This window comes from Myotis daubentonii, chromosome 12 (genome assembly GCF_963259705.1).
Source record: "Myotis daubentonii chromosome 12, mMyoDau2.1, whole genome shotgun sequence".
NCBI lineage: Eukaryota > Metazoa > Chordata > Mammalia > Chiroptera > Vespertilionidae > Myotis > Myotis daubentonii.
In genome coordinates, this window is record NC_081851.1 from 67,313,753 (window position 1) to 67,341,332 (window position 27,580).

Below are 27,580 nucleotides of genomic sequence, written 5' to 3' on the forward strand. Positions count from 1 at the left end.
AATACAGCAGGACTCGGCACAGCTTTGAGCTGTTTTCTGTGACTTCCCTTCCCCTAACGGTCACGGCTCCCACCCCACCCCACCCCACCCCACGGCTCCTGGTCGCCGAGTGTCCCCGCTGATGACACTCCGGAGGCGGAGCTCCGCGTTGACCTGGAAATGGTTACCCTGTATCTAAATGGCACTCGTTGAGTAGACATTATGAGCAGTGATAAAACTTTAGGTGGGACTCATATGGGTTAGTTTGTCTTATTTAACTATTGTTGATGTTACAAGGCACGCTGCCACTTCAAAACCCCGTTAACCGATTTGAGCTCTTCAGGGAAATCTCCGAGCAAAAGGGAGACGGCCCTGCCCGGTGAGCGCCGCCCTGATGTCGGGGAGACAGACCCACAGAGGAGTGCACTGGGTCAGGGAGCAAGAGCAGAGGAAGCCTGACACCTTCCCTCCCTAAACACGTTTTCAGCGTAAATATGTGAAAAAGCAACGTGAGCCCTGGCCCGGACGGCTCCGTGGGCTGAGCATCCTCCCGCGTGCCAAGAAGTCTGGGTTCGGTTCCGGGGGCACGCCTGGATGCGGCGTGATCCCCAGGAGGGGGCGCAGGAGGCAGCTGATCACGGTCTGTCTCCCTCTCTCTAGAAACATTTAAAAAAAAGAGGAAGGACACTATAAATTAGTGACACTAGAACTACACGTTGTTTTTCTCCTAAGAAATGACGTCTTATTTAAGTAGCAGTGTTACTTAGTATCTGTAATAACCAAATTATGTATATGATATTAAAGTGATTTTTAAGGCTGCTTGAATATTTAAACAGGGTGAGTTTCCATTCTTTAAAATTTAGTGACCGCTATTAATTTGCTTAGTGACTAATTTTCCATAATCAGAATTGACCTGGAAAATTATTACAAAACTCCACTAAGGAGGATCTAAATTAGCTATTTTGATTAATACTGACATTAATAAGACTGCCCTGTTTCCTGCCAAAGGCTTATTTTCTAGACCCACTTCACTATGACTAAGAGCGCATCTAAAATTCTATTAGAAATTGCTCAATGTATACTCCAGTGAGGTAGATATTTGAATCACGTTAGATAAAAGCTTGTGTGACCTAATACATCATATGCAGTACATGAACACCTTCAGAGCAGGACCAATTCAATGTATGTCAAAGACCGTGAAATCTTAATTGAATAAAATATATCTAAACTAGAGGCCCGTTGCACGAAGAGATTCTGCCGGCACTGGTTTTCCTCTGGCACCCGGGACCCAGGCCTTCGCTCCGGCCAGAGCTTTCAGTCTTCGTGGCTCCAGATGGAGCCTTCAGTCTTCGCTCTGCCGCTTCGCCCCTAGGTATGCAAATTATTTTCCATCTTTGTTGGGTTAATTTGCATACTCTCCTGATTGGCTGGTGAGTGTAGCAGAGGGACAGTTAATTTACATGTTTGTCTATTATTAGGTAAGATGTCTCATTATAAAGGGAAAAGGGGAATAAAATAACCAGTCAGTCTTTATATTAGTTAGACAATTTTACTAAATGAGAAAACTACATTTAAAATGTGCTTTAAAACAAAATGGAATTAGAAAAAAAGACATATGCATTTGAAAGAACGTTGCACTGAGTTGAAAATCAAATCTCTTGCAGTAATACAATACACCAATTCATAAAACGTAAGTTAACAGAATTCTCAATTTAACATTTTTAAAGACAATATTAAGGTCAAGAATTTCACATCTACGGTAGCACACATAAAAGGGCATTATAAATATGATGTCCATCCCTATGAACTTACAAATTTGACAATGCTCAATAAAAGCTTTTAGAATCACATCAAAAGTATCGCACCCAAAAATCACAAATCTGTGTCCTCTAAGTTCTCCTTATAAAATCTTTATGTTCACTTTTCTAGTCTTGCCATTTGTTAATGCTAACCCTTAAAAAGAGAAAGAGAGAAGAGAAAAAGAAATGCTGCAAAAAACCCTTGATCATGTACAGAAATTATTGCTACTATAGTTCACTACAAAGCATGTCTATACAATATCATATGGACTTTGATCATGAAAAATCAGAATAAAAATCTTTAGTGACATAAGCCTTACAATCGTATACAACATTCACATGGCATTAATAGACTGTTAAGCACCCAATACCCATAGTTGACAGAATGTCCCACTGACCAGCATTCATTTAAATATGTCCTTCGTACAGAGAAAGGGAGAGATAGTGTCAGCTTTCCAAGGCTTGTCAAAAAAGGATTCCCATGTTTTATGGATCTAAACACAAAAAAAACGACAACAAAAACCCAAAAAACAAAATCGATGCAGGTGAGAGTGTTTCCAGAAAGTTAAGCATGCCAAAAGGTGTTTCGTGCAAATTAAAACCTAAAACAAAGGTACCACATAATCACATTACCAACTAGGTGGGTAATACTATGAACTTTATCTTAAAGTTAAATGAAATGCTACTGCACAATACAGCATCAATCAGTTAAAAATTAGAGTGCACAAATCCATATCTGTGGCAATTTCTGTATGAAGCAAAATATTCACTATCAGCTGTAAAGTTTGCCCAAACTGTTGATTAAATCACTGGATTGGACAGTTTGCATACTTTTAAAATATCAATCTCTAAAATTCCTTTTCACAGCAATGAAGCATAAGTTTTCTTAGTAAGATTAAACAGGTACATAAGTAAATAAGCAAGAGAAAATGATAGTTGGTGAATGTCTTTAGAGCTCGTCCCATATTTCATTTTTAAAAATGTTTAGGGGAAAAAATTTAAAATATTTGCCATTATTCTAGCAAAAACAAACAAACAAAACAAAACAAGCCCCAAATAATTAAACAACCAAGCAACACTAAAATCACATTACACAGATGGATCATCATGCTTTCATCTGATTTAACGATCACATCTAGTTTAATTGGGATGCTTTTCAACTTTAAAAACTGTGATAAGTGAAGATGTAACTTTAATGGGTAATTTTGAATTTGGTTTTTTAACTTTGTTGAATATTATAACAGAGTATACTTATTACAATACAGTGTAGCACATCTTTCTATTAGAAAAAAATTTAAGATCCTTTACCCGTCTCCTTAAGTTAAAGGTGTGACATCATAAAGGGTGTCAAATGGCTGGATGGTTTTACAGTGCACACTTATATATTATGAAGTATGTCCTTAACAAATCTGATGGTTTCTTTACACAGTTCCTTTCTTCACCTTTTCTTCGGTGGATTAGCTGTTCGTGGTGGAGTGACCGGACGTCCTGAATTCAGTCCACCATACTGGTACTTAGCTTTCTTTTCAGATGGTTTCAATATCTTAAAGTAAACAATTTATTAACAATGTTATTCTTTCAAGTGCAATAAGTTTAAGAAAGTTACTGTTACAACAGTGGGTATTTTTTCTTCTTCTTCAATAAATGGCAGAAATTGTAAAGTGCAATAAAAATGTAGAAAAAACAGCAAATTTCCACAAATATTTCTCACATTTTAAAGAGTTTGCAAACATCTGAATAGTGCAATTATGTCATTCCATCGATAATTTACTAACAAAAGCATGAGTATATGAGACCTATCAACTACCATTCCTTGGATTTAAGCAAAAAATTTTTTTCAAATTGGTACATCTCTGTGGTGAGGAAAATACTCTGGCTTTAAGAGTCAAAAAGACCTAGGTTCTCACCATAATTCTGCCACTATTTAGAGGGTAACTAGTCACAAACTCTTCACACCTTAATTTTTTTATGTGTAAACAGATCTTTTCATTTAAAAAACAGCTTTGAGGAGGCATTTGAGATCTTGCTCCTCAGCATATGCCATCAGTTTGGCTCAAATAAACTCATAAAAATTCTAAAAATAAAACATCCTAAAACAAACCAGCTTTGTTTTTGTATACAGTAGGTCCTTGGGTTACGTCGGAGATTCCGTTCAAATGGCGCAACATAAAGCGATTTTCGCTGTAAGTTGGAACCCACCTACATAAAGCACCTACGTCATTCACGTGGAGCACATACACAGCAGTAATGAAGTGAAACAGTAAAACAAATTTAAAAGGAAGATAACAATTCCTGACCTTTACTTGTGGTAAATACAGTAAATAAAAAACATGAAGCACATATGTACATACATCGAAATGACGGAACTTTTTTTTTTTAATAAATAAATGGGAGATGGCAACGTAACCACGAAACGACATACGTCAAGTCCGACGTAACCCGAGGGCTGTCTGTATTACATATCATAAAGTTCACCCATTTAAAATATACAAGTCAATGCTTTTTAGTATATGTATTTACAGAGTTGTAGAGCAACGGCTATAATCTAATTTTGTCACCCCCAAAAGAAACCTTGTTCCCATCCCTTTTTCACTCCCCTACTCCTCCTCCCCCACTTTAACTCTAAGCAACCACTAGTTGACTTTCTCTATTGATTTGTCTTTTCTGGCTCTTTCATATAAGTGGAACCTGACAATATGTGGTATTTTGTGACTGGCTTCTTTGTTTTTAAGATTTATTTATGTTACAGCATATATCAGTATTTCATTACCTTTAATTATCAAACAATACAACATTTTGTTTATTCACTCTGTAGCTGATTGACATTTGGGTCATTTTCAACCTTTTGGCTACTATAGTGTTCCTATGCATATGCATATGCATGTAATTGAGTACCTATTTTTAATTCTTTTGGGTGTACATCTAGGATTAGAATGGCTGGGTCATACAGAAACTCTGTGTTTACTGCACCATTTTACATTTTCACTATCAATGTACATTTTTACTATAGATGTATGAAAGTTCCAATTTCTCTACATCCTCACCAATACTTGTTACTGTCTTATTAAAACTGTATTCATTCTGGTGGATGTAAATAGAGCTTTAAGCTCATTATAAATAGAAAATTTCAATATTTATACAAAAAATGCATACAAAAGGCTTATGAAATATTTCTTAGAACTATTCAGAGCATCATAGTGCCTCACTGAAAAATAATATATTACTTCAACTCCACTATGGTGACTGTTGAAGGATATGGCCTGGTTACTACCCTTAAATTATAAGTGATAAGCCAAACATTTATACTTAATTACACTGAGTGTAAATTACACAAACAGTGTAATATAAAAAGAAAGAGGGAAGGTCTACATTTAAAAAGTGTATGTATGTTCAGGGATATAAAATAACCTTTGCAAAAACAAAGTATCAAAGTTGTTTTGGTCTATGAACAAGAATGATTTTAAGTAGCATGTTAAAGTTCATCACTTTTAAACTATAAATGTTTCTACATTTATAAATGGGTACTTTAAGATTATCTGGAAAGCTTTTTCTTAGGTAAATATTCTATGTTATTTTCATCTGAGTTTATAAACTCCGAGCCTTTAAAACGCTCAATACTAAGGACCCTGCACTCGCCTGTGCCTTTCCCTTCCCTCAGCTTCCCCGCCCCAAGCACATTACCTTTGCCTTTCTCTCTCCTAAGCTCCATGGGCCCTTCTTTGGCTTCTATTGTTTCCTGAGCCTATCTAGCCCAGCTGGCTCACCTCTATTATCTCTGTAACTTTCTAATTAAACTTTCTTGGGAAAAAAAGGACTAATATAACTTAGGTTCCCTAAAACTCTAATATCTGATATATACCAAAAGGCCAAAACCTTTGTGAATAAAAACAGAAATCGCTACTGAGCCTATGCTGAGATTCACTTTTTAATAAAACCGATTTTCTACACTGGCTCAAGAAAAGTACACCAGTCTAAAAAAACATTTCTTCTGACAATATTTTTATTAATTATATTTCCAGTTGTTATAAATTAGTTGTTATAAATTTATATTATACCTGAAATGAACACATCAAAGTTTCATCCACACTCATCATTCCACCAGCATTATCAAATTCACCACAGTAATTTGGGGCTGAAAATAGGGTCACCAATTGTCGTTTAGCAAAAAATTCATATCCATCTTCCACCACCTGTCAAAGAAAATGTCAAAGAAAAAAACATGTAATTCTCAACCATCTAAATTCACTGAGATTAATGTAACAAAGACCTAAAAGAAAGCAAACCCTGTTTGTTTTGAAAGCTTGATTTTTATTCTTAAACTGCCTTAGAATATTTAAATTAGTTTGCTTTTTCTATAATGGTAAAGATTTAGCTTACATGAAATCATAATAAATTTATGATTATTAAGAAGTTTAGAAATCATGCCATTTCCAGGGCTCTCCATATGCTAATATGTAGTGTCTGCAGGGAGCTGAGACCCTAAGCACTTCTTAGATGATGGCACTATAATCCAACTTCAGAATCCTTAATTCAGTGAACAATAACCAGACAAGGAAAAACAGATTATCACAAGGTTTTTCTTGCTCCACTTTTAAATTTTATGTTAGTATTATGTAGCTACACGTAATGCTCTACTAAATTAAACTTAATTTACACAGATCATACTCCTAAAAAATTAGCGTGTTATAGGTTAAAATTTTCATTAATAACAACATGATTTTTAGAATTTATTGTCAATTTCTGAGCGAATTAATTTGTTTCTCAGCTCTACAATTTGAGAGGTAGGTAATGATACCTAAACACTTAATATTTATTTATATTGGGCAAGAATACTGTTTGAAGTCTTTTAGGTACCCTTAAGTAACACTTATCCTACAATGCTTGCTAAGATAAGAAAGCACCTCCAAAATAATATATGTTTTAAAATAATTTCTTAGTATCAGGTACATGCTCATGATGTAATTATCTCATGGTAGAATTTAGGTATTAACCTTTTCTGTTAAGACCCTGGCCACCTTTTCTACTACAGGCTCAGCAGGGTACTTGGCACTCAGTACATCCTTTTATTTCTTAGTTTCCTTGTTCACTTGTTCATTCAATCCCATATTTACTGAAAGAACAGGTTTGTTCCTACAGAAAATATTTAGAGTATGTGTTATTCCTCATCACAAGTCTCTTAATATTAGAGATAATGTGTTGTGTATTGGTTTGATATGATTTCAAATCCACCTGTTTATGACAAAAATGAATTTTGTAAGAGCAATGTTGTTTTGTTTGTTTTTTAATATCTTTATTGACTTCAGAGAGGGAGGGAGAGGGAGAGAGAGAAACATCAATGATAAGAGAGAATCATTTATCGGCTGCCTGCTGTATGCCCACTACTGGGGATCGAACCTGCAACCCAGGTATGTGCCCTTGGCTGGAATCAAACCTGGGACCCTTCAGTCCACTAGCTGATGCTCTATCCACTGAGCCAAACCAGCTAGGGCAGTAAAGTTGCTTTGATGTCAGATGAGGTAAGCTGTGTCAGGATGCCATGATCTCATCTGTTGTCATTGGTAAGCACTCAGCTGCTGTGGGATGCTGCTGGGGGCTTAGCAGAAAAACATTTGCCCTGGCCAGTCTGGCTCAGTGGCGAGAGCAATGGCCTTCAGATTGAAGGGTCACAGGTTTGATTCTAGTCAAGGGCATGTATCTCGACTGCAGGCTTGAGCCCCAAGCGTGCAATCTGTCAGGGCGCACACAGGAGCAACCAACTGATATTCTCTCTCACATCCATGTTTCTCTCTCTCTGACTCTCCCCCTCCCTTCCACTCTTCCTAAAAAAAAAAAAAATGGGAAAAAACATATCCTCGGTGAAGATTAACAACAAAAAATAATTTTAAAAACATGTAAAGAAGCAACTATGGGAAGGGAACATTTAAACTATAAATACCCATAGTTTGTGAAGACCATGTGAGAGTTCCTGGAGACTCTGCTGACCTAAATAACTCTCTTAAGGGCATTAGCTCCTCCCCTAATAGAAGCTTATCTGCAGGGAGAAAGCTGTGCAGCAGCCTCCACAAAGGAGATCATCTTACCTGTCAACACTGGCTCCATCGTTGCCTAGCAACATGCTCTAGTAACAAGGGATTTTTACTTGTCAGTTCTCCTTGGCTAAACCATCTCTCCTAAGCCTGAGCACCAACCAAGTCCTATAAAGGTACACTTCAGTTCAATTAGAACTTTATTACTTTCTTTCCCCTTGCCTGATACAACAGGTTGTGTGATTATTGCTTTGGAATATGTTCTTTTTTTTTAGATTTTTTCAAAACTGTTTAGAGAGACAGAGAGAGGGAGAGAGAGAATATTGAGAGAGTAAGAGAGAGAGATTGATGTGAAAGCAAAACATCACTGCCTCCTTCCTGCATGTCCCCCTACTGAGGATTAAGCCAGAATACTGGGGACGTATGTGCCTGACTGGAAATCAAATTGGCAACCTTTCAGTGCGAAGGACAATGCCCAACCAACTGAACCACAACGGCCATAGCGAATATGTTATTTCTTTATTGGCTTATTAAGAGACATAATCATTTATAGCAGCAGTTCTCAACCTGTGGGTCGTGACCCCTTTGGCGGTCAAACGACTCTTTCACAGGGGTCGCCTAAGACCATCCTGCATATCAGATATTTACATTACGATTCATAACAGTAGCAACATTACAATTATGAAGTAGCAACGAAAATAATTTTATGGTTGGGTCACAACATGAGGAACTGTATTTAAAGGGCCAGAAGGTTGAGAACCACTGATGCATAGTATTGGCTTGTGAAATTATTCTAATTACTGCAGTGAACCTGTGTTAAATCACTGACAAAGATAATCTTGGTCTCTGAGCATAATTTGCTGCTCAAAACAAAACAAATATTTTTGAAAATAAGCACAACAGGATTTTGGAGGTGTCTGGAAAAATGACCACACAAACTAAGCTATTCCAGTAACCTACTTTTAAAATCATCACTTTAAAAAAAAAAAAAAAAAAAAAAGACCAGTGAATGGAGCTCTACAGCTGAAAAAAAAAAAAAAAGAGTATAGTGGGTATTTTATAAGGAAATTTAGCAACTCTGCCCTCTTATCTAATGGAAGGCTTAAATGAGAAGCCAGTCACCTGTGTTTATCAGTTAGAATCACAAAGAGGTAGAAGTAGTCATGTGTCATGGGTATAAAGCCCCAAAGAAAAGGGAGGTATTGTGGGACAGCATAAAGTTAATAAATTTTGCTTTAACAAAAAATAACAAGGAATCTTTAAAAAACATTATATTTACAAATTTCAAATACTTTTAGTACTTTCAAAAAAGTAGTCCAAAAAGGTTTTTCTGGCACTAGCTGGCTTGGCTCAGTGAATACATCGGCCTGCAGGGTCGGCCTGCAGGGTCGTGGGTGTGATTCCAGTCAAGGGTACATGCCCGGGTTGTGGGCTTTACCCCCAGTAGGGAGTGTGCAGGAGGCAGCCGATCAATGATTCTCTCTCATCATTGATATTTCTCTCTCTCTTTCTTCTCTCCCTTCCTCTCTGAAATCAATAAAAATATATATAAAAAAATGCTTCTGAATGTATTTCATATTAGTTATGTTTTAGAAAACATGAAGCTTTGTTATATTAAAATTGTTATATATTGTTAAAATAAGCTTTTAATTAATTCCTTTATTCAACAAATACTAAAAGCATGGTGTAATAGGTAAGTTTATAAGGCAGTGAATATTGAAAGATCAACAAGTCACAATCCCCTCCTTAAAAAGTGTACAATTTAGAGGTAAAGGACATAAAAAAAAAGTAAACAAACAAATAAACAAACCTAAATTGTATATTCGTTTTATAATGAAAATTCAAATATGTACAAAAGTAAAGTTAGTAATTCCCATTTACTAACCACTGATTTAATAATTATCAGCATTTTGCTACATTTTTTTCATTTAGCCCTCCTTTTTTCCTGTGTTTTGTTTTTTTAAAAAATGTATTTTGATTGATTTCAGAGAGGAAGTGGGAAAGACAGAAACATCAATGATGAGAATCATTGATCAGCGGCCTCCTGCACGCCCCACATTGGGGATCGAGCCCACAACCCGGGCATGTGCCCTGACCGGAATTGAACTGTGACTGCCTGGTTCATAGGTCGATGCTCAACCACAAAGCCACACTGGCCAGGCTCTGCTGATGTGTTTTAAAGCAACATTTCTGATATGGACATCTTTCTTATATAACAACTAGGGGCCCGGTGCACGAAATTCGTGCACTGGGTGTGTGTGGGGAGGGGAGTGTCCCTCAGCCCAGCCTGCCCCCTCTCACATACTGGGAGCCCTCAGGCGTTGACCCCCATCACCCTCCAATCGCAGGATCGGCCCCTTGCCCAGGCCTGATGCCTCCGCCAGAGGTGTCAGGCTTGGACAGGGGACCCCCATCTCCCCCTGATCACTGGCTCTGGCCCCCGCCCAGGCCTGAGGCCTCTGGCCCAGGAATCATGCCTGGGCAGGGGACCCCCATCTCCCTCTGATCGCTTGCTCCACCCCCGCCCAAGCCTGACGCCTCTGACCCAGGCTTCAGGCCTGGGCAAGGGGACCATCATATCCCCCCAATCCCCGGCTCTGCCCCCCACCCAGGCATGATGCCTCGGCCAGAGGAGTTGACCCTCATCACCCTCCGATCACCAATCACCGGATCGGCCCCTTGAACAGGCCTGAGGCCTCTGGCAGAGGTGTCAGGCCTGGGCAGGGGACCCCAGCTCCCCGGGGTTGCAGGCTCCGCCCCTGCCCAGGCCTAACGCCTCTGGCTGAGGCATCCGGCCCGGGCAGCGGGGACCCGCAGCTGCAGCAGCCCCGCGATCGTGGGCTCCGCTTTAAGCCCAGGCAAGGGACCCCTAGCTCCCGGGACTGCCAGCTTCGACCGTGCCCAGCTCCCATCGCTGGCTCCACCCCTACTTCCTGCTATCACTGGCCAGGGCGGCAAAGGTGCCTGATTCTCCGATCATGGCTGGGGGGCAGGGCAAAGGCGGCCCCAGGGCCGCCTTTGCCCTGCCCCCCGGCTTTTAGCTTCCCCTGGGTTTCCAATCACTGTCAGTGGCAGGGGGCTTCTTCCTGCTTTCCCTTTCGCCTCCCTGCATTGTGCCTACATATGCAAATTAGCCGCCATCTTGTTGGCAGTTAACTGCCAATCTTAGTTGGCAGTTAACTGCCAATCTTAGTTGGCAGTTAATTTGCATATAGCCCTGATTAGCCAATGAAAAGGGTAGCTCGTACGCCAATTACCATTTTTCTCTTTTATTAGTGTTGATGACATATCATCACAGCTAAAGCAATTAACAACTATTACTGGATTTCTAATACCCTGTCCGTAATCAAATTTCCTCAACTTTCTCAAAAATATCTTTTTACAGCGTGGTTGGCTCTTATCAAAATCTCCACAATTCATTTGGTTATTATCTATAATATGTAAATATCGTATTAAAATGGGATCAAATCTTTCTAGAAAGTTTCAAACATTGAAAACTTTATTAGAATTGTAGAATAACTGCAAAAATATATTATTTTGAAACATTTCCTCTTAAAGTGTGAGAAAGGGTTAACAAATCATTAGACTGTTAATTGTGAATACAAGGTACAGGCTTCACCTCTCAGTTTCCTCAAAAATAAAAGTAGACTTGTGTGAAGTTAATAAATATTAAAATATACAAAAGTTTTATATTTCATACCTGATGAGCTCGACAAATCAAGTCTAAATCATGACGATTTAGAAATTTACTGACTACATCAGCTCCAAAAGTGAAGGAAACACCACGATCATTTTCTCCCCAGCCTTGCACATCCTTATCTGGGTCAGACCATAGCAAATCACAGAGCAAACCTTTAAAGAATAAAAACAGCAATGAATAAAGCAAAACAAAGTTTATAAAATATACCTTCATTACCTTTCTTCTCCTGTCCCTTTACCTTACCCTTTAATAAACAGTAACAATTTCTTGCCCCTGGTATCCCAGTTTATCAAACTTAGCCATTCTTTATTAAAGCCCCTTACAAATATAATCATCCCTGGTTTCTTAAGGTAGTATTTACACCTTTTCCATCTAGAGGATATATGTGTATGGCTCACTCTAAGAATACACACAAAATATGGAAAAGGCTGTTCATCTTTTGTATGTGGTTTTTCCATATTGATAACCAAGTAACACACAGCATTTCCTAAATAGTTCATCCTTTCCTTACAGAGCTACCTACACGGTCTATTTCTGGGTGCCACAGTCTACTCCACTGATCAATTTTACTTATCCCTGAGCCAACAACACACTAGAGCTTTTAAATAAATCAATATTTGGTAGGGTTCTATTACTTATTACATAAACCAATTCTTCCACTAAATATAATTCAAATATGCCAATCCTATATAATAAAAGCCTAATATGCTAAGTGTCCAGTTGTCTGGTTGTCCGTTCAACCAATCAAAGCATAATATGTTAATGATATGCTAAGGCCACTCAACTGCTCGCTATGACGTGCACTGACCACCAGGGGGCACACGCTCTGACCCGTAGGTTAGCTTGCTGCTGGGGTCCAGCCAATCGGGACTGAGTGAGACTGGCCAGACACACCCTGGAGCCCTCCTGCTGTCCCTCCCTGGCTGGCCAACCTCCCACGTCTCCCTAGGGATCCCTCGGCCTGGCCAGCGCCCTCTTGCAATCCAGGACCCTTCAGGGGATGTCGGAGAGCCAATTTCAGCCCGATCCCCGCAAGCCAGGCCGAAGGACCCCACTGGTGCACAAATTTGTGCACCAGGCCCTCTAGTATTTTACATAAAATGATTAAGCAAACGTCTCTATACATAACCTGTATCAGGAACATCAGTGGGTCTCATAATTCTCCGAATCTGCTCCATAGATTGCAGATCTGGTGACAGTCCTATAAATAAAAACATGAGTCAATAGTACTGACATCTAAAATAATTTCACCCAAACAAAAAAATATTTAATTAAATAGATTCACTATGTGAAATTAAAGACATTTAAAGTGTTCCTTTTAATATTTTGTTATTAAATAGAATCCCATTTTGATACAACAGATTATAATTAGCTTCTCCACTTTCTCTACCAGGGCATGAAGTTACCTTTCATTTAAAAAAATTTCCCAAGGAAAGAAATCCTACCACTCTTCTTTCTTTACAACCATTCTCTGTCCTTCATAGGAACATACTCAATTCCAATCTTTCCAACCATTTTGCCACTTATCACCTACTCTTAAACATACCTCTAAGTTAAAGTGCCCCACTCTGTCCCATTAGACCTTCCTATAATCCACTCCAACATGCTCATTATCTTCACAGAAGCATAATTGTTGAACAGAATGATAAACATGAAGATACTTTGTAATCTTTCAAGTAGTACATAGGTAATAGCCAGTATTTTTCTTTGGTAGACAATCTAAGCATCATCACAAGAATGAACCTAAATATTCATACTCCATACTGCTTGCTACACTTCTATTCTTAGCTATGCTAATGTGCAAGAGCTACAATTTCTTAAATGTTTAGTATCTATTGTAAAATGTTTCAATTAATACAGTGAATTATGTACCATTAGAGATTACTTATTTTCTCAGGCCTAGAAAAGTGCATCTATCTTTTTAGCATTGTCTTACTTAATTTTTTACCACATATTGATAGAAAACTAATTTTCTTACAGTTTTTCATTAAATTACTTCCCTGTATAAAAACCCAATATGGCTATCAAACCATTCAATAAACTCCTTTGCTCAGTATTCAAATCTCTATAATCTGATCCCATCCACCATTCCCCAACATGTACTTGACATTCTAGACAGGCCAGTCCTCACTCATTTCTTGAACTAAACATAAAGATTGTCTTACGTTTCCACCTCTCCAAAATCTGTCTCCATAAACATTTACCCAACAATTCTCTCCTTTTCCTGACTTCTCATAATTACTGTCTCTATAAGTACTTTGACATAATTACATTTCTTTCATTACTCAATATCTGTTTTGAAAGTATACATTTTATCAATAGATTTTTAAATTCCTCAAGATAGCCAACTCATATATTGGTGCCGTATCTATATATATCTCTTTCTATATATCTATATCTATATATTTTCATGGCATGCAGCCAAATGCTAGAAATATGTTAGTTTTTCAAATAAACTTTCAAAAATCAAGCTTATTTAAACAAGTCATACAGAATAACATTCTACCAAAAATTATTTTTAGGACTAAAGCAGACATATTACATAAAGCCTAGAACTCTTGGCATATGGGAATATTAAATTATTTGGATTCTGATAAAAGGCATTAATAAAGGCAGGAAAACAACGATTCTCTTATTTTTACAGATAGTAGGGGCATCTTCCTGTTACAAATGAGGCAAAAGGAAGATATAAATTTTAAAAAAAAATATTTTTATTGATTTTTTACAGAGTGGAAGGGAGAGGGATAGAGAGTTAGAAACATCGATGAGAGAGAAACACCAATCAGCTGCCTCCTGCACACTCCCCACTGGGGATGTGCCCGCAACCAAGGTACATGCCCTTGACCAGAATCGAACCTGGGACCCTTGAGTCCGCAGGCCGACGCTCTATCCGCTGAGCCAAACTGGTTAGGGCCAAAAGGAAGATATTTTTAAAAACAAAACTATGGTTATCCTCCTATGTGAAATTCTTTAAAGATAAATACTAAATTTTTATTTTCATTATGTATAAATATCATAAATTTCTAGGTAATAGAAGAGATTTTAGCCATATTTATACAGTTTTAATCACTTGAGTTTTCACAAAAGCACTGCTTAAATATTATAGGTCTTTTCTAAATAATAGAAGAATAAGAAAAACCCATTAGGTAAATTTAGTAGTCTACCTCCATGACAACAGAAGATCTTCTCATCCACAATGGCGGCTATAGGCAGACAGTTGAAACAATCAGTGAAGGTCTTCCACAACTTAATATTAAACCTTCGTTTGCCTATAAAAGGACCAAGCGAGTAGAAAGAATATATTTACAACTGTTCTCATTAGTTATCTCACAGCCACAGGATTACGAATGATTTCAATTTTCTTTGTTTATCTAGCACTGTTTTTTTTCTATAATGAACAAGTGCTACTTGTATATTTTAAAAATGGTAATACATTTAAAGAACATTTACACACCTTCAGTAAAGTTACAAAGACTTCAAAGATTGTCTTAGGTGTTCTATGAAACAAATACATCGAACACTTGTCTTCTAAGATCACTGTAACATAGCAACTTTGAAAGAGTCTAATAGACTATTAGTTTATTTTTTCTATTCAATATATATACTAGTTACATATCTAGCCAAATAAATAAGCAGAAGCAAAAGGGGTGCCTCTGGACATTGTCCATTTTAACTCTAATGCACTGAGCAACACAGCATAAATTTATTACCAAGAAAGGAGAATTTCCAAGTGCTTACCTGGTATTCACTTTTGAATGAATTACAACTTGGCACTATAGCAAGTATAAACAGAGACAGAGGCCAAAATTTTCCTTTAGGCTAGCATAAAAAGCTACAACAAAGACAATCTTCAGTGTATGTTCACCTTTTTAGTGTTACTCAATTTTTCTGAATTTGGCAATAAGTTGTAATAACCCAGGGAAGGGATGAAAGACTCCAGCACTGATTTCCTATGCTTTTTTGCCTTAACCTGTCTCTCAATGGTAAGTCTAACTCAAAGCACTGCTTGTAAGCTGTTCTCACATACATTATTTCATTTGATATAATTTCTATCCTGAGGATATTAAAGCCTGTATTTTATCTTTTAAGAATATACCTTTATTTCTGATGTAGCTTTAGAAAAGTGGTTATATTGTGATATACAACAACCCACTTTCTGTCTGCTGGTCTGATTAAACAATTGAAACCACATACTACACCTCAGAAATAAAAATCTGTAATAAAAGTGTAATATGCTAATTAGACCGGACGTCCTTCCAGACGAAGTCAGGGCTGCCAGGGAACCCCGGGTCCTGGGTGCCAGAGGGAAGCCGGTGCTGGTAGCCAGGGGAAGGAAGGCCTAATCTTGCATGAATTTCTTGCATTGGGCCTCTAGTACAATGCAAGATTAGAATGTAAGCGCCATGAAAATAGTGATCAGAATACCTTACAATATCATCCTTGATAATACAACAGTACAAAAGAACCAGTCTTAACACATTGTATGCGGGAAACGTGTTTACACGTTTTACGTATTTATACGTTCTACCAGTGTAGTAGAGCGTGGGACACATATTAATACGTTTTTTATAGACTAGCGGTAGAATGCGGGTAACGTATAAATACATAAACTAAAGTTATCGTAACTTTACTGAACATTGCCATTTGTGCAAAAAATTAGCAAAAATGGCCCGCGCCACCTGTTAGCGCGCGATAAAAACTACCTGCAAACAATGTGTTAAAAGAAAGAAAAAAGGAGATATTGCCCAACAAAACTATTATTAGTAAAACCACTTTGGCAATCATTATAACACTAGAGGCCCAGCGCACAGATTTGTGCACAGGTGGGGTTACTTGGCCTGGCCTGCAGGGATGGGGCTGAAACCAGCTCTACAACATCCCCTGAGGGATCTCGGATTGCGAGAGGGCGGTTCTCGGGTGATGCAACCCGGACTCCAGCTCCCTCCTCTCTGATTCCGGTGCATCACCTGAGAACTGCAGCTGCCAAGTCACCACAGCTCAGCAGCTCCTGTGTTGAGGTCTGCCCCCGATGGTTAGTGCACGTCATAGCTACTAGTCAAACGTTGGCCAGTTGCTTAGGCTTTTATATATATGGACTAGGGGCCCGGTGCACGAAATTCGTGCACTGGGGGGTGTGTGTGGGGGGGAGTGTCCCTCAGCCCAGCCTGCCCCCTCTCACATACTGGGAGCCCTCAGGCGTTGACCCCCATCACCCTCCAATCGCAGGATCGGCCCCTTGCCCAGGCCTGACGCCTCTGGCTGAGGCGTCCGGCCCCACGATCGTGGGCTTCGCTTTAGGCCCAGGCAAGGGACCCCTAGCTCCTGGAACTGCCAGCTTCGACAGTGCCCAGCTCCCATCGCTGGCTCCACCCCTACTTCCTGCTATCACTGGCCAGGGCGGAAAAGGCACCTGATTCTCCGATTATGGCTGGGGGGAAGGGCAAAGGCGGCCCCAGGGCCGCCTTTGCCCTTCCCCCCAGCTCTTATCTCCCCCCTGGGTTTCCGATCACTGTCAGTGGCAGGGGGCTTCTTCCTGCTTTCCCTTTCGCCTCCCTGCATTGTGCCTACATATGCAAATTAACCGCCATCTTGTTGGCAGTTAATTTGCACATAGCCCTGATTAGCCAATGAAAAGGGTAGCTCGTACGCCAATTACCATTTTTCTCTTTTATTAGTGTTGATTATCCAGTGAAGTTAAAGATATGCCTATACTTGGCCTGGCAATTCCACTACCAGGTGTTCATCTTAAGAAATGGTACTTGATGATGCTGCCAAATCCTGAAACATTTTTGAGGATCATAGTGATTCAGCAGTGAAATCAGTTGCTTTCTGGCTTTCTCCACTGAGGATTCAGCCTTCTCTCATTTGCTAAGTAGTCACTCCAAGTTTTACTTTTTGTTTTTTCTTTTACTTGCAAGCTTATGCATTAAAATTCCCTTTCCTATTGTTTTAGGAGAGTTACAGAAAGAGTTAAAGTAGGTGTGTGTGTTTAATCAACAGTTTTTATTTGGAAGTTCCATACTTTTTTCATTACATATCAAGCTCTTACACACTGTTCTCAATGACTAACCTTTCTCCCTATTGTACATCTGTCATTTCTTCTACTGGAGTCTAAACCATCCAATTTTGATGTTGAAAGATTGAAATATTTATCACAAGATGGTTAATAATCAAGAGGGAATTGGAATAATACTTTTTAAGGGTAATTTTTTAAGTTTTATTTTTTCTTTTTTTCTTATGTCCTAATAATATACTTGTTAGCTGAATGGTCCTTTTGACCATTCAGTGGCTTGTGAAGAAAGAGAGAGAGTTAATATACCATTTAATACCCTGTTCATGCTTGATATACCTGCCAATTTTGGGAAGACAAATAAGGGTATAGATGATTGAATGAATAGCTGGTAAACTCTATATATTTGAGACCAGTTTTCAACTGGTTAGAATCTAACCGTTAGATACTTGGGATTTAGAATTTAGGTGAATTAGTTATGAACAGTTCTTACAGTTTTATATCATTTCTCAAAGGCCCAAAGTATTGATTATAGCAACTATATCTCTAGGGCATCTCCACACTATGGATTAGGGAAGGGGAGCATGTTCAGATCCAAGCTACTTTTAGAAATGCAGCACAGCAAGAGGCTGACTGACTGGAATTCGAATATTGTAGCAATTCCAAATTGCCAGATTCTTAAAGGAGTTACCTGAGAAAACTTGACAAGCCAACAAATTCACATCAGTATTTACTTTGATGATGCTTAAAAGGTAGTAAAGTTATATTAGAGACTAGAGACTCAGTGAACAAAATTTGTGCACGGGTAGGGTCCCTAGGCCTGGCCGGCTGGCAATCAGGGTCAATCGGGGCCTTTCGGCTACTGGCCAGGGCCTTCCTTCATTCCACGCTGCCCCCTGGTGGTCAGCACACTTCATAGTGAGCAATCAAACTCCCGAGGGAACATTTTGCATATTAGCCTTTTATGTGTGTAGCAGACTAGATAGCATCTGAGCCTTTTAAACATAATTTATATTTTGGAAAAAGGAAAAAATACCTATCTGTGGTTGAAGTTCATAACATATAATTTGGGATGTATATTTTAAATTCAAACAGCAAGTTCTAATTTTTAAATGTATTCTTTTGTATTTGGTATTACCTTGTTGCAGAAAACCAAAGAAATACCAAGCACGCTTCCTAGAGAAAGGGAGGGACCCTTTATTAACACTAGTAAGGATATAAACTGATTCAACATTTACTTAATTATATGTTATGGGGGCGGGGAGGAAGGTTGTTATCGCTGGCCCCAGGACAGATCATAGGATATGGCCTGGGGATCCCCAACACCTGGGGGCCTTCTTGTAAGCCCACGAAAGACTTATTAATTATTAACACTAGTGGACTCTGGGAATAATTTCCAAATCAGAGTGAAGAAACACGCAGAGGGCTTCACTTTTTATAACCTTCTGAGGTCTTTGTCTTGCAGATATGGTTCCGCCCCCTTTCGTGGGCTTACAAGAAGGCCCCCAGGTCATATCCAATGATCTGTCCTGGGGCCAGCGATAACAACCTTCCTCCCCGCCCCCATAACATATAATTAAGTAAATGTTGAATCAGTTTATATCCTTACCAGTAATGGCCGAGAGTACCTTTTTCTGTATCTTGGTCAACACCAGGAATTAAGTCTTTGTCAAGTTGATAGGTGAAAAACAGTATCAATTTAATTTGTTTATTTAATAGTTAGACTGAAGATTTTTTTCTATATTTTTGCCCACTTGTATTTCTTCTTTTGTGACATGCCTATTCATATGTTTTGTTGATTTTTAAAATTAATTTGTAAAAGTTTTTTGTATTTAAGGATACTAACCTTTTGTCTACAACACATTACCCAGGATTTTTTCCCCTAGTTTATTTTTTACTTAAGGAATCTTTTCAGTGATTGTTTAAAAGTTTTACATTATGTACTGTCTGATCTTACAACTGAGATCATCTGTCTTGTGCACTGCTGCATTCCCAGTGTATAGAATAGTGCCAGACATATAACACTTCCTTAAGCCTTTGTTAAATAATAACTATATGAACTAAAGAGATAGGAGTTTAAATAGGACTCTACCATATTTAAGGATACAGAAAAAAAGCAAAAATAGATTCTAATAGAGAGCTCAGCACTGGAAAACAATAAATTTAATTTAAAAATTATTGTAATTGGTTCTAAATTGTAATTAACCAAATATATGTTTACTTTGAAATGCTGGAAAAAAACAAAAGACCAATTCAAATGTAATGGGATAGTTCAGTAATGACACTTGGAAGCAGTACTGCACAACAGCAAATCAGTGATTTCTTACTGCCAAAAAAGTACAACAAAATAAGGAAAGAATATTCAGTATCTTTATCTCTCTAGTTTATAGGTATAGACTAACATCCTAAAAGAAACTTGAACTTTTAAAATAATTTCAGAGTGTCTCAATATTTCTTACTGGTCTCAAAGAGCCAGTAAGATTTTGTCATATCACAAGAATGCTGAGAGCTAAAACCTTAATGGACACTAGAAAACCAGAAGCTACTGTCTGTAGTAACTTCTAGTCCACTTGGATATTTTACTATGTAAGCTAATTACAAAAGGTCCTTTAAGCCAAACAAGCTGCAGTCAACCTGAAAGAGATCCCAAAGAACCAACTTAATTAGTAACATTTCCCAGTTTCAGGTTCCTCTTCCATGAAAGGCTCTCTTCTTGGGCTTATGCTTAAATGTATCATATTTTTTTAAAAAACTCTAAATTGAAAGAACTTTTTTTAAGTAGAAAATTATTAGTGACTTTTTCCATTAAAAAAAAATAGGTTTTTATTTTTACTTACATTCATCATAGAATCCATAAATACGATTGATGCTAGCACACTCATGGTTTCCTCTCAAGAGAAAGAAGTTCTCTGGATATTTGATTTTATAAGCCAATAGCAAACAAATGGTTTCCAAAGACTGCTTTCCTCTGTCCACATAATCTCCTAAGAAAAGATAGTTGGCTTCTGGTGGAAAGCCTCCATATTCAAATAATCGCAGTAAATCTGTATACTGTCCATGAATATCTCCTAAAAAGAGAAAAGGTCAGCTTTAGAATATTTTGTTACTGTTGTACAATCATCTTCTATGAAATGATTCCTCATGTTTACTCCCTTGTGTAATCCTCTCCCCTTGAATGTGAGCTGTAGTGACTTGCTTCAAATAAAGAGGATATAGCAAAGTAAGAGGGGCTGTCACATCTGAGATTGTTACAAAAGATTGTGACTTCCATCTTGCTTGTACTCTCTTGCTTTCTCTCACTCTTGATGAAGCCAGTTGCCTTCTGGGAAAGCACACATGGCAAAGAACTGAAGGAAGCCTTTGGCCACCTGCTTATTGAGAACAGAGGCCCTCAATCCATTAGCACATAAGGAACTGAATCCTTTCCCAGTTGAACCTCGAAATGACCACAGCCCCACATGACACCTTGACTAGTCTTGTGAGAGCCCTAGAACCAGAGGGCCTGGATAGGCTGGGTCCAAAATCCTGACTCACAAAAACTGTGAGGTGATAAATTAATGTTGTTTTAAGCAATAAGGTTTTGGGGTGATTTGTTATACAACAATACAGAACTAATACAGTTAATCTTATTATCTGGTAGTTTAACTTAGGTCCTATTGTTATACCAAATAGCAAGACAAACAGCGAGAACTTAGAAACAGTAGATCACTAAGAAACATGCAAAATAAATTCTTTTTAAAATCCTCACCCAAGAATACATTTTTCATTGATTCTAGAGAGAGAGGAAGGGAGAGGGAAAAAGAGAAAGAGAGAAACATTGATTGGTTGCCTCCCATATGCACCCCAAATGGCGATCAAACCCCTAACGCTTCAGTGCATGGGATAACACTCCGACTAATTGAGCCAGACTGGCCAGGGCCAGATAAATTTCTGCATATAGCAAATAATCCTTGACTGAGCAAAAACTTATGGTTAAGTTCATAAACACTATGTCTTAATCACTAATAGCCACTACCAAGAAAAACTGCATTACTAAACCAAAAGCCAGCACAATACATTATTTATACCACTTCCTGCTGTTAGATGAACTATGTAAAAATGTTATTACTCCACTTAAGGTCTTAAGTTTTTGCTTTCGGCCAAAAGCCATTATAAGACTTAAAAAACAAACTGTAAAGTTACATAATTTTCAAAATAAGTCAAAATGATCACAACAAAGAATACCATGAACATTGCCATAGTGACACTAATTCTGTACCTGTTTGTGGTTTTTTTAACTTGTGCACCAACATGCTTATTTCACCACTTCTTTAACATTAATTCGTTTTGGTATTTTTTTCAATCTGATTATTATTCAGGATTTGAATTGCATTTCCCTGACTACTAGTGAGATTGAGGATCTTACATTTATTGGGCATTTGAATTTCTTCTAAGATCTGACTCTTTATTTTTTTGACTGTATAGCTTTTTCTTATTTATCTATAAGAAATCTTTTATATAGTGTGAACAGTGATCTTTTTATCTGTTGTATATGTAGCTAATATTTTGTCTGTAACTTGTCATTTCATGAAAGTTTCAATTTTTAAAAAATATATATATTTTTATTGACTTCAGAGAGGAACGGAGAGAGAGAGAATCATGGATCGGTTGCCTCCTGCACTCGGGTCCCCACTGGGGACCAAGCCCGCAACTCAAGCACATGCCCCTGACAGGAATCGAACCCGGGACTCTTCAGTCTGCAGGCCAACACTCTATCTACTGAGCCAAACCAGCCATGGCAAAAGTTTCAATTTTTATAGAATTTTATAAAAGAAAACCTATTAGTCCTATTAGTCTTCTCTTTTATACAAAAACTTTAAAATGCTTTCCCTAGATCATCTTCAATGTAAATATGGGAGGAAGACTGAGATTCAAAAGAGATTGTTTCCAGCTTTACCCATTTACTTACCACAAATTTTCAGCGGTGCTTCCAATTCCAAAAGAATAGGCTGACTGAGAAAGATCTCCCGAGACTTGATACATAAGCCCCGAACTTCTGCTTCAGTCATCTGCACAATCTTTCCCGGACGACATCCTCGTACTGATAAACAATGAATAAATGGTCAGTTTTCTAAAATTTATCCACAAAGTAATATTTTGACAGGCAGCAAACTACCAGAAAACCTGTTATGTCCTATGACTAACAGTAAGGTTATTCTATGATCTTTTGCTTCTATCTCCATTCTTGTTAATTCTTGATGCTCAGGCAAGTTGCTACCATGGAAATGCAGCCCTCTTTGCTCTGCAATGGCTAACTTGAGGCCTCACAGCCCTAAAATGTTTCCGGGACAGCACCTGTTGAGCGTCTGGCCTATTCTCTCAGCAAAGTCTTGCATTTAACAATAAAATGCCAAAATAGCATCATTAAGAAGCTGTGGCTATGAAGAAAGGAAGAAAGGAAGAAAAGCAGCTGTCAGGTGATGTAGCTTCACACACTTCTTGGAATATTATCAGCAGTCCCAAGAATTTTATCAACTATCACTTCTATTTTCCGATCAGAACAAAAGAGATTTTCAAAGTTGCCAGATATTTAATAAATTTCAATGCATTATTATGTTTATAATAGGACATTATATTAAAAATTCTATAAGCTAGTTAGATGAAGAAAAACACTTTTTTCACATGAATGAGAAAATAAAATTCATTAATAATATGGTTTCCAGTAACTTCTGAGATGGAGTGGGGAGAAATGGTGCATGGGAGTTCCTTATTTGCCCTAATGAATTGAGCCTGTAATAATTTCATTACCTTCTCCACTCACTTTCCCTTTAACCTCTAAATATACTGCTAGCTCCCATTCAATCTTAACTGAGAAGACATTTAAATAAGGAAAGCATATGCTATGTCTTTATATACCCCTACTATTCTCCATTTACAATTAAGTCCACACATTTTTAAAAAATATTTTTATTGATTTCAGAGAGGAAGGGAGAGGGAGAGGGAGAGAAAGCTAGAAACATCAACAATGGGAGAGAATTATTGATCGGTTGCCTCCTGCACATCCCACACTGAGGTCGAGCCCACAGCACAGGCATGTGCTCTGATCGGACTCAATCCATGACCTCCTGGCTCATAGGTTTATGCTCAACCACTGACCCATGCCAGCCAGACTAAATTTTATCTTTCAATAACCACCTGCTACTTTCTCCAGCAAGTTCTTATCAATACCTACCTTTTCTAAAATAGAAAGGATGCCAAGAAAAAAAGAACTAATTCTACTATCTATCATGTCTGCCCCATCTTTAACATTTTAATTCCAATGGGTTCTACCCTACTTCCACACCCAATAAAGATTCACTCAAGGATACATATGAATCAACAGCAAAGTGCATTTAAATCCAGGTTTCCTATATTGCCTAAATTTTTCTGTATGATAAATGTCAATTAATTTCAATATACATGGTGTAGCAAAAGCAGTTTACAGTTACTTGTGTGGAAAATAATACAATAATTAATAAGTAATAATACAAGATAACCTATAAACAAGATTACCCTATCCAGCAAAGTTATCATTCAGAATCAAAGGACATATAGAGCTTCCCAGACAAGAGAAAGCTAAAAGGACTTCACCACCACCAAACCAATAGTATATGAAATGTTATAGGGCCTTCTTTAAGGGAAAAAAAAAAGGTAAAGTATGAACAATAAAATGGCAATAAATACATATCTAAAAAACAAAATAAACAGAATAAAAATAATACAAGAATAAACTCTGGTTTGTGTACTCACAACTATAAACCTACTTTTGCCCCCGCCTGTATTTTGCACATAAGTCTACCTTTAGCCAAAAAAGAAAAAATGCATAATTTTTACAATTGGCTAAAATGTGGAATTTTAGTTTTAAGTGAAAGAATTAGGCAGTTGCCATAATTTCAATGCACTTGAAGTCTGATAGGAAAAATTAATGTAGTTTCAGAGCCCACAGGTGGCCTTCAGGAGCCCTGTATAATAAACACAAATGTATATAAGATTGTGTGTGTGTACATGAACATATATATTTTTCTGACAAGACCCCTGGCTTTCATGAATTCTCAAAGGGGTCTATGAATCATCTTAAAAAATCATTCCAAGTACACTGATAAGCTGATAATGATAAAAGGGTAAAGAAGGAAAGTAACTACCCTGGCCAGTGTGACTCAGTTGGTTGAGCATCTGCACATGTGCAGAAAGGCTGCCGGTTTGATTCCCAGTCACAGCACATATCCAGGTTTTAGGTTCAATCCCCGGTGTGGATATGCACAGGAAGCAACCAATCGCTGTTTCTCTTTCTCTCACATCGATGTAACACACATAGGTGAGGGCTAGACAATTCAGGAGTACAGGAACTAGTGTCCTAGCCCTAAGGTTCTCAAAGTGTGACTCCTTTTTCATTGTGTTGACATCTGCATCATGTAAAAGCAATAGTTGTTAAAACTGCTGGTACCCAGCACAAACCAAATCAGTGCTAACTGTATTATTGTAGTCACTAGTGTGTTTACTGCCATGCACTTTTAGTATACATAAAAAAGCCCAGCTTCACTGAAGAATGCCCTTAATGAGGCAGTAAAAACAATCTCCACCACTGAGTATACATCTTTTTCATATTCAGTATGATGAAAGGGGAAGTACCCATAAAGTATTTCTGCTGCATACCAAACTACAATAGCTGTCTCCAAGAAAAGCACTCATGTGACTATCTTAGTTTGAAGCTGATCTAGCCACTCCCCTCCAACCCCCACAGAACATCTTTTTTACTAGAAAGCACAACTGACACACTATGGTCATTCACATTTAGATATTTAACAGATAATGACAAACTATGGTTATTCACACTTAGATATTTAACAGATACTCTTGAAAACAAAGTGTGTCATTTCAAGGAAAACAACTGACAGCATTTTTGTTAATGTTACATTTCAAGCTTTCAAGTGAAAATTAAAATTTGGGAAACCTTATATCCAGCACCACGAACCTGATGGCTTCTCCATACTTAAGGACTCTTTTAATATCTTGTTATAATATTAACAAATGTGATTTTTTTTGATATCATAGAAGGTGTGAGTACATTTGAACATCTACATAATTCAGTTTAACCAGTATTCTCCAAATGACCAATGCATATTACAAAGTCATGTGTAAGACCCATTTAAAGTACAAGATAGATCAATGAATAAACTGTTAAGAAATTACCACTTGTATATTTTTGGTATATGTTAAGGAATGCCCACAATATTTAATAGATGTCCTTAAACTTATTATGAAAAGTAACTTTGATTTCTCTAAATCTTGAACATAGGGGGTAGGATTAGGGGAAAAGTAAAAATAGTGTTAGACAAGCCAAGAAAATGTCTTGGTCAACCTGTAATTGACAGGTTGGGAACTCGGGGATATTCTGATGAACGTTCTAGGGATAGAATTCCTTTATAGTGGAAAAAAAAAACACACACACACAAAAAAAAACTGTGCCCAAACCTCCAAATCATACAGTGTCAGCACAGATGAAGAGCCAACAACAATGTTCCCACTAGATTATGCACATAGTATAAATACCTCTCCTTGTCCTTGCACAAATGTGGGTAAATTTGGGAAGGACATTTGTCACTGCCCTTTAACTACTTTTTCTACTAATATAACAAGTACCCACTTATACCAGAAACTGTACTTACCCTTCAACTAGGGAAGGACTAGCTATTAATTATTTCTACTTCTTTATCTTCAGAATTAGTGTGTGCACTTTTAGTCTTCTACCCTTAATTGTGGAATAAAGACTTTTTTTCCATTTAAGCATTTTCATTTTATCCAACAGATAGAAAGTCTCTGTTGTATGGAGTATTTCGGAGACTGAAGTATAAAAAAAATACTTTTCACCTACTAATAACCAAGACTTCAAAGGTAATCAATTCAGTGTAGGGGGATATGGAGGGTGTACCAGAAGGAAGAATTATGACATTTATTTCTTTCTCCTATCTTCTCTGATCCTCCATTTTTTCAGGAAGAATACGCTGTGAAATAGCTATTTACAGCAGGTAGAGGAGCAGTGATTACTGCCTGAGGTTATAAAAATTTGTATCCACGCAAAAACAGAAGATTCCAACCCCTCACTGCTAAGCTTCCTGACATTTACAAACCATTTCTCTTAGCATCCCTATACCCCAATTCCAAGACTTCCAGGATAACCTTTGTTTCAGAAACACTTAATGACATTTTGTTATTATTTCTAAATATCTTGACATTCTTATGCACCTACATTATTTTACTTCTGTTAGAGTTGTTTAAGAATGCCTGTTATTGGGATGGATACCCTGTTAAACAATAAATGTGGAGAATAAGATACGAGAGAAAAAAGCCTATCAGATACAACTTACTAATCCTAAATCTTAATATAACCTGTCTTTAGACTCAAATGTAAATAGATGTCTAAATCCTAATCTTGGATTTAGAAATTTACCAGAAAAGCTCCAGCTCTCCTTAAATAACAAAACAGAAACACTTCTGGGCTATTCAAACTGTCAAACTTTCCCTCACCTGCTGGAAGTAACTAATGGGAAAATAAACACTCCAAATTTCTGAATCAGTTAAAACCTGTACCACCCTTTATGCCTCCTCTAGCTTCTCATCCAAGGAGCAAGAGAAGAAAGTATCCCTCAGATGATCTCCCGTGTTCCCCAACCTACTCTTTTCTAACAGACTTGGCTTTGGATCTATACACACTTTCTCTGCAGAAGCTGAGGCTGCCACGAGCAACTTAACACTTTCTTCAAACTGCCTAACCTTTAGACTACTGGGTCGTAATTAAACAATTTACTCAGGAAAAAAAGGCTTTAAACCAGTGATTCTCAACCTTCCTAATGCCGCGACGCTTTAATACAGTTCCTTCCTCATGTTGTGGTGACCCCCAACCATAAAATTATTTTTGTTGCTACTTCATAACTATAATTTTGCTACTGTTATGAATCGAAATGTAAATATCTGATATGCAGGATGTATTTTCATTGTTATAAATGGAACATAATTAAAGCATAGTGACTAATCACAAAAACAATATGTA

The 27,580-nt window shown here is 37.7% G+C and overlaps 1 protein-coding gene across 2 annotated transcripts in view; it reads right to left on the bottom strand.

Annotated features, from left to right (window-relative positions):
• Positions 1 to 1,508: 1,508 nt before the first annotated feature.
• PPP1CB (protein phosphatase 1 catalytic subunit beta) overlaps positions 1,509 to 27,580 on the bottom strand; it is a 30,456-nt gene continuing 4,384 nt past the window's right edge. For both annotated transcript variants that reach the window (XM_059660226.1, XM_059660225.1), the window contains exons 3-9: positions 22,463 to 22,594; positions 20,352 to 20,582; positions 14,669 to 14,773; positions 12,634 to 12,705; positions 11,505 to 11,656; positions 5,834 to 5,968; positions 1,509 to 3,321 (exon numbers count right to left, since the gene is read on the bottom strand). In XM_059660226.1, coding sequence (XP_059516209.1) covers positions 3,217 to 3,321; positions 5,834 to 5,968; positions 11,505 to 11,656; positions 12,634 to 12,705; positions 14,669 to 14,773; positions 20,352 to 20,582; positions 22,463 to 22,594 — 932 coding nt within the window. In that variant the 3' untranslated portion in view covers positions 1,509 to 3,216. The remainder of the gene's footprint in view (positions 3,322 to 5,833; positions 5,969 to 11,504; positions 11,657 to 12,633; positions 12,706 to 14,668; positions 14,774 to 20,351; positions 20,583 to 22,462; positions 22,595 to 27,580) is intronic.